This window comes from Labeo rohita, chromosome 3, assembly GCF_022985175.1.
Source record: "Labeo rohita strain BAU-BD-2019 chromosome 3, IGBB_LRoh.1.0, whole genome shotgun sequence".
NCBI classification, from domain to species: domain Eukaryota; kingdom Metazoa; phylum Chordata; class Actinopteri; order Cypriniformes; family Cyprinidae; genus Labeo; species Labeo rohita.
In genome coordinates this window covers 38,177,420-38,190,425 of record NC_066871.1, presented here as the reverse complement: position 1 = coordinate 38,190,425, position 13,006 = coordinate 38,177,420, and the positions used below count along the sequence as shown (strand labels likewise).

Sequence of the window (13,006 nt, the reverse complement as noted above, 5' to 3'; positions counted from 1 at the left end):
CAAACAAAAGGTGAGAATCTCTGTGATCTGGCTCATTTGATTTACAATAAGAAAACAGAAATTGGCAGGAACCTCTTGCTACAAACATTGCTTGAGAGAATCATTTGTCTGATGTCATCATATTTACCTTAAATGCTAAATACAATGTACTTCACCTTAGTTTTTAATGTGATGCTATGTCAGAGCATAGGATCAGCATATCTTAATTTCCTCAAAAACTGCAGTAGTTTTGTGTCTGTCTTAGTAAAGAATCAAAATATTAGACATTGTTCATACTCAAGTTCAGACTTAAATTGACATTTTTTTTAAAACACAAATCATAAGGCTCCTACCACAGCTCTTCCGAACTAATATTTTGTACGACAGCATATTTGTCATGCTTTCTTTTGTTTTTTCCTTCCGTAGCCTATTTGTGTGAAGGATGCATTTCCAGAACTGCAGAGCTGTGAGTTTCTCCAGGACAGTAGCTTGTTTAAAAGTGTGGGGCAAATGTGATCATCACCCTGGATTTAAAAAAAAAAACCGGTCTCAGCAGCCGATAATGAATGAATCACATTTCCTCAACTTCACTTGATTTCCAGTACAGCCCCTTTCAATCCTTTAAAATATTTGTAAGATCAAGTGCACTCTTAATATTGCAGTAATGTGGAATAAAATGTTCATTAGATGACATCAAAACTAGAATTTATTTTTTTACAATTCCTTTTATTATGGCAGCGAATTTTAGTGGATGATTTTAGTATGAAGTTAAGTTTACACACAAATGTTCTAGAGTGATCCCAGATATAGTTCTTCACATGAACTATGAACATTTTCCATTTATATCCGACAACCACAAAGTAACAATATTTTTGATCACCCCTTGTTTTTTAAAAATGCCCCTTGGTTTGATATTTTATCTAATGCAAGAACATCCGTATTAAAGTGTCTTTCAGCAATCTGACCAGATCCATTTATTTACAGTAGACAAGTTATGGCAGAACATGCAAAACATCTAGCTAAATGTAATTTAGTCCATTTATTTCGAACACTTTAATGGTCCCACAATTAAGTCAATCAGTTAAGCAGGTAGCCATATTTAAAGTTAAGATGGCATATTTAAAATATTATACAAAAAAAAAAATTTATTGCATTAAAATTTCGTGATCCATTATAAATAAGAAATTTTGTTGAACACAGAACCAGCAGACAAAAATAAACATGGGAGTGAAAAACAACAACAAAAAAAAAACAAACAAAAAAAAAAAAACAGAGTTAGAGAAGTGAGACTGTTTGAAGGTTGTGTTTAACAATAGTGTTCACAGTGATCTGGAACGCTTCATGTATGCTGGAGGGGTCTGTGGCATTAGTGAAGTGGGAGTACACCATCTTGCCTGAGATGGTAGCGCATGCCACAAACTGATCAGTCAAATATTGAGCAGCACAACTCACATCACAGTCAGGACCTGCATCCCAACACACACACACACACAAAAAAAACCACATGCATCAGTTGCTGAATACATCTAAACTTTACTAAATATCATTACAAAAGTTAAGACAGTGATGGCTTGAAAATTTTATTTTACTATATACACTGTGTAGTTTTCAAGTGGAGTATATGCGAGTGTTAAATGAGGAACAATTTTACTATTTGCAAAACCCTGCCGTAAAAACAAACCTTTCTATCTTATCTTCTGTAAGATTTCTGTGACATCAGTCAACTGAAGTCCTTTGTGTCTGGATGTGTTACAAAACTTAATTGTACAGAAATTATGTAACAATGGCTAAACGATATTACTAGGGCTCTTGTAAGAGTGACAAAAGCTTTTTTGTATCTGCAGTTTTTTTTTAATTACTTAGCAAAGGGTCAATAACACATGAAGGGTAACAAATCATCAGAGAGAGAGAGAGAGAGAGAGAGAGAGAGAGAGAGAGAGAGAGAGAGAGAGAGAGAGAGAGAGAGAGAGAGAGAGAGAGAGAGAGAGAGAGAGAGAGAGAGAGAGAGAGAGAGAGAGAGAGAGAGAGAGAGAGAGAGAGAGAGAGAGAGAGAGAGAGAGAGAGAGAGAGAGAACTGCAGTATTCATTAATTGAATACTTTGTAACTTCAGCAAGCTTATTTTCTTGGCAAACCCAAGTAAAAGCAAAAAAAAGTAAAAAGTCAAAGTAAAATTATGCTTCACACCAGTAAAAAAAAAAAAAAAGAAAAAAAAATACAAACAACCCAACAGATTGTGTGAAACATGTAAGGTACCTTTGAAGTCTGGCTGATAAAGCCGCAGATGTCTCCGAGAATGCAGTATTTTCTCACCAAACAGATCAATTTTGTTCATAAATAAAACCTGAAAATTGGTTAAAAGTGTAAAGTTAAAGAAAATGAAAAACATCTAAATCCAGGATTTTTTTTTTCAATTCATTCATCCCCTTATTGTCTTTTGTCCATTTCAGATTAATGTTTTTATCATGTTGTTTTAATTGGTATATACTGTAAAAAAAAATTGTATGATCAACCTGATTCTTAATAAGAGCAATAAAAAAAAGGGACAGACTGTATCATATAGAAATGCATAAATGAAGTGGTACATAACAATGGGTGTCAGCGCTTCTTGTGATGAAGCAAGTTAGCTGTACAAACTAAATCTCAATGATTCCAGGCAATAAATAGGAGGAGGGGTTTATGGAACTGTGATTCTTTCAATGTACTCATAAAAATGAGCACAAACACAATTAAGCTTCACATAATAGTATGAATAACAATAATAATCATCATCATCAACCTCATCTGTTTTTGCAGAGAACGTCTCTGTTCTGAACTGGGGTTAAAAAAAAAAAAAAGAAAAAAAAAAGACAACGACAGATAATTAAGTATAGTGTGAAAGCCTTAATGTCAGATTACACTGGTTTTACATGCCCTGAAACAAACCCAGCTCACCAGTGAAGCTCCTCCGAAAAACACACTGTTACATGTGGATCTGAAGTACTTCAGGCTTTCATGGAGATGGTTCTATTGATTTAAAAGAAAGTTAAGAAATTAAAGCCAAAACAGAATAATGCCACCTCATTGTACCTATCAGGATAACTGTCTCTTACTGTGTGGAAGAGCTTGTGTAGTTTACGCCAGGCTTTACAATTTATATATACATGCGTTTCATTTAATCTGTCAGATCATAATTTAAGCCTGTTACACAAACTTTTCTGACCGTAAGATCTTATAACTTAAATCATCTGGGTTTTTGAACAGATAAGACAGCATTCTAAAATCAAAAAGTTCCTGTAATATGGCACAATGTAGCTAAAAATAAAGTATGCTACTCACCTTGGAATGGTTTTCATCAAGGTTTTGATCATACCCACTAAGAGCCACCATAAACAGCACTGCCTGGACATTGTCGAAACAACTGTACCATTTCTTTCTTTCTGAACAAAGACCACCCACATCATATAGCCTATAAACAAATGAGTTTTTATAAACAAATGACTCATATGATACACTTAATAAATAAATGAGCTACATGTACATTCTGCTAAATATTATCTTTAATTAGTCAGTAGTGAAAGTGATGAGTAAATGAAGACAGAAATTTGGTGTAAACTGAACAGTCATTAAAAAAAAGGGGAATCCTTTGCAAGTGTACAACAAAAGGCTCAAGCCCCATTCACACTACAAGTGACAGGCAGCCACAAAGCGACATGATCCCATTCATTTCAATGGAGAGCTGGCGATTTCCGGTGACGAGAGACAGCGAGCTTTGGCGGTCCAGTGATGCGACAAAGTTCAGAATCCCTCAACTTTATGCAAATGAAAAGCAACTTTCGGGAGAGACAGCCAATAGGAAAGAAGACGGTAGAGCTCATGTGTTCATTCTCCTCTCAGCTGTAGACAAACATACGCAATGGAAAAATATAGGCTCTGCTTCTCATTCGTTTTTGTTTGTATGTACAGATTTAATTTATATTTATATTATATTTAGTATTTTGCCTCCAAAATGTTTGAATTTAGCGGCAAGAAACCTGATTCGCTGTTAAGGCAATCAGTAGTGAGAACGCCCACTAGCAACCTCGTCGCCAGCCCCTGGCGACATGCAGTGACAGAAGTCGCTGCTAGTGTGAATGCAGCTTCACAGAGTGAAGATCCCGCTACCGAGGACGTAGGTTCGGTTCTAACATCGGATGGGCCATTTTGAATACAGTATGGACACACAATCACACAAACATTTTAGCTATGATAACATTGCAGAAATCTGTTTACCTGTACAGTGAGCTGTTGACTCTAACCTGGGTTTCAGTGACACCGTGGGTCCTTACTCGCACTCTGAGAACATCGGTTTTAGTGGGGATGTAGTTTGGTGCGATGATTCGACTCATGTTCTCAAAAAAACTAGATAAATGTGCAGACAAAACAGGAAAAAAGCAAAAGCACAAAATCAAACACAAAATGCTCAATGTTTAATTTTATACACACAAAAATCAACATGCCCATTTTTCTCTCCACTGTACACTCTTAAAAATAAAGGTGCTTTAAAAGGTTCTTCACTGCGATTCCATAGAAGAACCATTTTTTGTTCCACAAAGAACCATTTAGTCAAAGGTTCTTTAAAGAACCATCTCTTTCTTACCTTTTTATAATTTGAAGAACCTTCTTTCACCCCAAAGAACCTTTTGTGAAACAGGTTCTTCAGATGTTAAAGGTTCTTTATGGAACCATTCAAACAAAAAAGGTTCTTCTATGGCATCGTGAAGCACCTTTATTTTTTTAAGAGTGTACAACGGTCACCTTAAAGATAATAGAAAACAACAACTATTAAATCTCCAGCAACTGTCGTTTATAAACTATTATCACCGTGCCCTTGATTAAGACAGTCTTAGTTTACTCCAGCAGGACAGATTAACCAAACTATACAAGACAGAAGTGAAGAGATGAAGAGAGAGAGAGAAACAACAACAACAACAACAACAACAACAACAACAACAACAACAACAGAACACAACATTTCTACAAGTTATTTTACCTCTGCTCCTAGCTTGTGTACTAATCTTACATGTGTGCTTCTTATAAACAATTAGCAGATATGCATATAAACACCCTTTTAATTAACAGAATAGAATAGTCATGGCTGACAGTAAGACATGCAAACATAAAAAAATAAAACAAACAAACAAACAAACAAACAACAAAAAAAAACTGGACACAAGAACAGCTGTTACTTCTTGCCTTGTTAATGAACTTGTTAATAAATATTAACTTGTTAATGAAAACAAAAATATAATCAGAGGAAAGTTTAGAGTTCGGACAACCTCCAAAACCAAAAAAGCTGCATGGGAAAACATGTATGCAAATAAAATTTCTAAAATGTTTATGTTCCAAGGGAGATTGCCAGCAACAGCCATTTTAGCCCTGCTGAAAAAAAAAACACCACAGAATTTTTTTTTTATGTTTTTACTGGTTATAATAGGGAATTGTACTGGTTTTAATGGTAGCTGCAATGGTCAATGATAAGAAAATTTTCCATTTCATTTTCGTGTTAAGTATCCCTTTAATAAGGTCACATCAAATGGTAAATTACAGAGTAAGTCCGTAAATTTGAGAGAAGTAAACAGTCATATATATACACAGATCCAAAATTATAAACGCATCACTTTTGTTTTTGCCCCCATTGTTCATGAGCTGAACTCAAAGATCTAAGACTTTTTCTATGAACACAAAAGACCTATTTCTCTCAAATATTGTTCACAAATCTGTCTAAATTTTTGTTAGTGAGCACTTCTCCTTTGCCGAGATAATCCATCCACCTCACAGGTGTGGCATATCAAGATGCTGATTAGACAGCATGATTATTGAACAGGTGTGCCTTAGGCTGACCACAATAAAAGACCACTCTGAAATGTGCAGTTTTATCACACAGCATAATGCCACAGATATCGCAAGTTTTGAGGGAGCGTGCAATACAGTACCCCTTCAATACAGTAAAACTGCACATTTTAGAGTGGACTTTTATTGTGGCCAGCCTAAGGCACACCTGTGCAATAATCATGCTGTCTAATCAGCATCTTGATATGCCACACCTGTGAGGTGGATGGATTATCTCGGCAAAGGAGAAGTGCTTATTAACACAGATTTAGACAGATTTGTGAACAATTTTTGAGAAACAGGCTGTAACGTGACTCGTCGGAAGCGTGATAGATCCAAGTGCGAGCTTTATTGAACACAACGTAGTCAAACAGGCAGGGTCGATCTCCAAACAAACAGTGATATCCAGGGCAAAACAATAACGTAATCCAGAAAACAGGCAGAAGGTCAAAATACCAGTGAGCAGTCCAAAGTAACAAACAAACAAACAAGGCAATGGAACAAGGCAAAAACTATGGCAATGAAACAAGGCAAAAACTATGACTAAGAAACAAAACCATGACCATGAAACAAGGCAATGAAAACAGGGAAAAACGCTTGGTAGAGTCCACACAGGCAAAACAATACTTTACACCCTCCTGTCTGGCATGGTCCTCCTTATATGGCTGCCAAACAGGAAGTAACCACAGAAGCAGCAGGCCTTTTGTGTACATAGAAAAAGTATTAGATCTTTGAGTTCAGCTCATGAAAAATGGGGGCAAAAACAAAAGTGTTGCGTTTATGATTTTGGTCAGTGTACATCCCTATTATACAATAATACAAATGGCAGAGAGGTGATTACTCACTACAGTGCAGAATCATTGAGCTGGAACTCATGGCCTCTGGCCACTGCCGCCCTGATGCCCAGATCCCCCCACAGACTACAGAACGAATGAGCTACAAACGGCAGCAGCTCCATATCCTCTCCTATGCAACACTCACAAGACAGAATGGCACGTGCATGGGCCTATAAGAACATGGCAAATAAACTTAACGTGGTTGAACCGGTCAAAACTTCTGTCAAGAACATGGCCTGGACATATGGTTAAAAATAATGTTGGATCATGAACTTAAATTGGATCATGGTTAAAACACAAAAGAAGCAGAATAAAGGCCCTTCCACATCAAGAATGATAACTATAAAGACAAACATTTTCAATATTAAAGAACAACAGTCAACACCAAAACTATAATGAGAACGGATAAACTATATAATTGGAATCACGATTCAGAACGATTTTTTCCAGCTAATGAATGATAAAAACACTGATACCCAATCATAATCAACCCTCTTATTACAAGCTTGAGAATTTAAAGAGACAGACATGCGTGTCATTATTAACAGATATCGTCCTCTGGTGTGGACGCTAATATAGTTATCTTTATACTTATTGTTCTTGGTGTGAACGGGCCTTAAGAGTAATCCTGCTCCAAGAACCTATTTTTTAATAAATGACATTCTATTTTATCTAATATTTATGTGACATTAAGCTCACCTAGTTTCTTTTGGGCACAGATAAAAATGTGTATTAAAACTGTTTCATGCTTTCCCAGTCTCAAAGGGCACATACTTGGTCGTACAGAGATTCCAATGATATTGTTGTTTGTTTTTATAATATTCTATATTATAATTGTACAATATTTTCCCACAATATTCTGCATAATATTAAATGTTTTTTTTTAGATATAGACATACAGCATAAAAGGTGAGCCAATGAGGCAATTTGTGTCTTGTGAATATACAGAATATCATTTTTATGTCATTGTAACCCTGTATGAGGGGGCACACAGGTAAGAAACCTGCTGTGAATAAAACACAATACTGTTTATTTCAGATTGCTCAGCTATTCAAAGTTGCTGACTTCAGGCATATGTCAACTGAACTATGCTTAGTTTTGAGTTCGCAAAACAGAATGAGGTCTTTTTACAAAAAATTTCAACACATAACAGAGCTGTCATGCACATCGTAATGACCAAGTATGTATAGAATAGTCTGCATAACTAACCTTGTTCTTCTTGTTTGACAGATTAATGCGCAGCATTCCCATGCCATGTAGGACAAACTTCATAGATGACAACAGGTTATCCAACACAGCAGGCTGTACAAAAAGAATAATTACAACTGTTTGTTTTCTTTCAGTATGAAGTGAACCAATATTACAAGGGCCCAAAACAGCTGACCTTTCCAACCTGTATGTCCTTTTCATTTTTGATGGATGTAGCTTTACTAGTGTCCAGGTAAAAGGCATACAGTATAAAGAAGCACCACTCACATTAACAGCAAGCTTTATGGGTTTAATGAGAACAGAGAACAAAGATCAAGAAGTTCACATCTTTTGCTTGTGCACACCTTATAAATTTCCATCTGAAGCATTATTTGACGGTGTAACAGTTTGGCAGTATCAGTTTAATTATAACCTCATATTTAGTAGCACTGATTTTTATTTTGATATTTTTATTCATCTTTTGAGGCACCACTGTCAAACTTGACAGAAAGAAATGTCTGACAATGAAATACTGAAGTATCTTTATATCTATAAGTATTATATAATAACCATCTAATACTTAAGTACTGAATCTGCTGCTTTAAGAAAGCAAACATATGATGCATGTGTATGTGCTTTTACTTGTATGCCTCCAAGGAATATGCAATAATTTTGAAAAAAAAAAAAAAAAAAAAAAAAAAAAAAAAAAAACAACAGACTTGTATGCAGTGTTGGGGGTAACTTGAGTTATATAATAATAATAATAATAATAATAATAATAATGCAATACCTTATTAAATAATGAGATATTAGATATGTGATACTAGATATGTGATACAATGTTGCTTTACGCATTTTAAATCAATTTAAACTAAATTTAAGAGTATTAAAAAAACGGAAAATTATATAACCTATGGCTGTGCAATTTGCGAAAATGCGATATGCAGCTCCTTGTTAAATAATGCAATATTTGATATGACATTTGATATGCGATACAATGTTGCTTTTAGTGTGTCAAATCAATTTAATTTATATTTAATAAATATTTAAAAACTTAAAATGATATAACCATTACATATGGTTCACATTCTTTCTTGGAAAAGAAGACATCACTACAATTACAACAACAAACAAGTGACTAGCAGTGTTTTAGCATTAAAAAATAAAATAAAAAATCTGAAAATGTCATTGTATCATCAATGTAAACAAAGAAAAAAAAATTAATGCTACTATTTAAATACCAAAAATTCTTTGCTCAATTTGGTAATATATAGTTTTATTATATATAATATATATATAGTACATTTTCAATATCATGCAACCCTATCTTTAAATTTGTAACAAAATATCTAGTAACTTTTTCAAATAAGTAACAAAAGTTACTTTGTTTTACAATTGAAATGTAAACCAGTGTTAACTGCCTGTAAGAATGTATGGCAAGCCGTTCAGGAAAAAATTCATGTGTATTGTGTGGACATGGATTGGTTCATTGGTTCATTGGTTAATGACAAACACATTCGTTTATAATACACTGGTATAATCAGACATATGTTAGTTTAGATACATCGGTCTGATCACATGCGCATGGGTTTGCTCCTGTATACGTTGGTTTGTTCAAGTAAACATTGGGCTCCTCAAATATGCAATGGTTTCCTCAAATATGTATTGGTCTGTATATATTGGTTTCTTCAAGAATATATTGGCTTGTATATATATTGGTTTATTCAAGTATATATTGGTTGAGATACATCGGTTTCCTCAACTATGTATTGGTTAGTATATATTGATTTATTCTAGTATATATTGGTTTAGATACATCGGTTTCCTCAACTATGCATTGGTTAGTATATATTGGTTTTCAAGTATATATTGGTTTAGATATATCGGTTTTCTCAACTATATATTGGTTAGTATATATTGGTTTGTTCAAGTATATATATATTGGTTTCGATACATTGGTTTCTTCAACTATGTATTGATTAGTATAGATTGGTTTATTCAAGTATATATTGGTATAGATATATATCGATTTGCACGAATATGTATTGGTCCCCACGGTCAAGCCAGCCGCCTGGATGTTACTGCACGTCTGTTAGCGGAATTATGGTACCTGGAGCGGCCAAAAAGCTCACAAAGACGTCTATTTAGGCAGTTACTATTTATGCCCAAATACAAAAAAAAAAAAAAAAAAAAAAAAAAAAAAAAAAAACTATTTTAAAAATATTAATATTGCACAATATAAAAGGTATAGTTATATTACAATCAAATATATTTTACTGTTGATTTTTTTCTCTATTCTTATTCTGTTGTATCTATTTGTTTTATTTTTTTATTTAATAAGAAAAGAACCTCCAACAACACTAGCATTCTCTATGCTTTTGCTCTTCTATGAACGTATTTTATTTTAATTTATTAGAAATAACGACCCTTTTATGCATTGTAACACATTAATCATTTTCTGCTTTTTCTACAGGCACTATTAAAATTCCTTCATAGGTGAAATGAAGTTTGCAATAAAATCTTACTCAGGGTGACGGTGACTCTGTCTGTGTCAGGTTTAAAAGTAATTGGCAGAGAGATGTTAAAAATTTCACAGTAAACAAGAAAGCAAGATTGAGACCAAACTTTTTTTTTTTTTACTGTAAACATTTGTGGTTGTGAATACAGTATTTTACAGTACGAAAGAAAAGAAATACATGACTCCAAGCTTTTGAATAGTATAGTGTATAATGTTACAAAAGCTTTTTATTTCAGATAAGTGCTGATCTTTATATCTTTTGATTCATCAAAGAATCCTGAAAAAAATGTACTCAACTATTTTAGATATTTATAATAATGATAAATGTTTTTTAAACAGCATATTATGTAAAATGATTTCTGAAGGTTCATGTGACACTAAAGACTGGAGTAATGATGATGTAAATTTAGCATTTCGTATATTTCACAGTATTACTGCTTTTGCTGTATTTTGGATCACATAAATGCAGGCTTGGTGAGCAGAAGATTATCTAATTAAAAAAAAAAAAAAAAAATATTCAATAAAATTCTGTTCAAAAACTTTTGACTGGTAGTGTATATTGACCATGTGTAGTTGGACAGAAACCAAAGAAAATTTTGAAAAAGGTGATTATTCCAAAGCATATTCCAAGGCCTATTCTAAAGCCATGATTGGTTGGTGTTAAGTAAAGCAATGAGCGTTTGCACAAGTGAGGTGTTAGTGTGAGGTACTGATGAATTAGTGTGCCATTTTGATTGGTTGTGTTTGAAAAAAGAAATCAAGATACTTCCTGTTAGATTTTTGTGTGTTATATAGAGAATTGGGTATATGTCGAACATAACCTGACCAAACCTGGAAAACAGGTCTCATCGCTGTCTACTTAATAGCAGTATTAAATAATGGCGATATCAATGGACTTTTAAGGTAATCAGTTAAATTAGCTGGCTGTTTTTATTGTTGACGTTTTATTCGACTTTTATATATAAATGTTAGAAAAGAATTAGAAAAGAATTAAAAAAAAAATATAGCTGCAAGCAGCAATTATCGGGGTTCAAGCATATAAAGCCTTTTAAGATTTTATGGTTTTAGTGTGTAGTCCAAACCAAAATGTATGACTAACACCAAAACACATCCACAATGGAGAACACACTCACAAACACACACATACACAGAAATTAAATGTTTAAACTTATATTAACGCTCATTAAAGATGATTAGAGACAGACACATTTTGTTGCACATTTAGATTTCTGAAACGACAACAAAACTCTTATTGCAAGTCTTCTCTTTTAGATTAAAATGAAATTTTCAGTTTTATAACATCAAACCATAATTGGCATAATTGTAAAAAACTGATATGTCTGTATGAATACAGTGGTAAACATTTAAAGTATGATCATACATGCAATGATAATGAATTTATCATGTCTAAATGCCAATCTTGAAGAAGAAAGAACTGAAAAATACTATATCAGTGATATTAATAAGCCCATTAGTTGTCTTCTAGTGCCATCTAGTGGTTATAATTAATCACTGCAGAGACCGTACCATGTGCATAATAGTTCTTAACGTTTCTAACTATTATAGTGCCATTTTTTCCCCAGTCTCCATAAAATGTTGTATGATTGTTTAGAATTAAATCATGTATCAGTTTACACAGTTTTGGGTTTTCTTTTAAGATTTATAGGCTTTTGGGTATACTATATAAAGACCACATCTTTAAATGACCCTGTCATAGCTGTCCAAATGCAAATATTTAGCGTTTTATTTGAGAATTATCAACCTGGAGAGTCTAGAGGATTGTACTGCACTGATTTTTTTTTATTTCATTTTGAGTTTAAAAGCTAGGGCTAGTTGGAGAATAGAGAATGTTTCATGGCTCTGTGCTGCCTTACTTACTGATCACACCTGATTCTGATCACCAGCTCGTTAAACGAGAGCTCCATGAACTGAATGGATTGTGTCAGATAAGAGCCAATGAATGGTCCTCTGCTGCCATGTACTGGTTGTAATGGCAATTACAGGGACTTTATCATTGAAATGTACTGGTTTTAACCTTTATAACTGTTATAGCACCAATTTTTGGCCGATCTGCACAAAATTTTGCAAGCTTGTTTGGACGCATAAGACGCATTACCTTGCATAATTTCATGAAGTTTTGAGTTGTCATTTAGGATTTACAGACTTTTGGGTACACTAGGTAAACAACAACATTTTCAATGACTGTGTTAAAGCTGTCCAAATCCAAAAGTTTCAACAGTTTTTTGATAATTATTGATCTAGAGAGTCCAGAGAATATTACTGCAGTGGTTTGATCGAGATTGAGCAAAAAACCTAGGACTACTTCGCAAAAGTAGGTTTTTAACATAATTGTGAATAATTAATGAACGATTTGATTAACAGCAATGGTTCTTGAGGCAAAGTTGCTCAGCATGAGGAGATCTATGAAATGATATGCATATTGTGTAGATATGTGAAACACCACGTGATTACAGAGCCATAAAACTCGTTAGCGCCAACTAGTGGCCGATTTCCTTCAAAATTCTTACAGACCTCTAGGCCCATGAGTCGAACATGCCAATTGAGTTTCGTTCCGATCGGCCTCCGTTAACCTCGTCTAATGGGTGCTCAAAATTGATTGGCCGATGGCGGTCATGT

The 13,006-nt window shown here is 34.0% G+C and overlaps 1 protein-coding gene across 1 annotated transcript in view; it reads right to left on the bottom strand.

Annotated features, from left to right (window-relative positions):
- Window positions 1-706: 706 nt before the first annotated feature.
- The window catches only part of LOC127163413 (guanine nucleotide-binding protein G(o) subunit alpha), a 48,782-nt gene continuing 36,482 nt past the window's right edge, over window positions 707-13,006 (bottom strand). The window contains exons 4-10 of the mRNA XM_051106647.1: window positions 7,873-7,965; window positions 6,673-6,833; window positions 4,229-4,357; window positions 3,296-3,425; window positions 2,912-2,983; window positions 2,234-2,321; window positions 707-1,445 (exon numbers count right to left, since the gene is read on the bottom strand). Of these exons, the coding sequence (XP_050962604.1) occupies window positions 1,255-1,445; window positions 2,234-2,321; window positions 2,912-2,983; window positions 3,296-3,425; window positions 4,229-4,357; window positions 6,673-6,833; window positions 7,873-7,965 (864 nt within the window). The 3' untranslated portion in view covers window positions 707-1,254. The remainder of the gene's footprint in view (window positions 1,446-2,233; window positions 2,322-2,911; window positions 2,984-3,295; window positions 3,426-4,228; window positions 4,358-6,672; window positions 6,834-7,872; window positions 7,966-13,006) is intronic.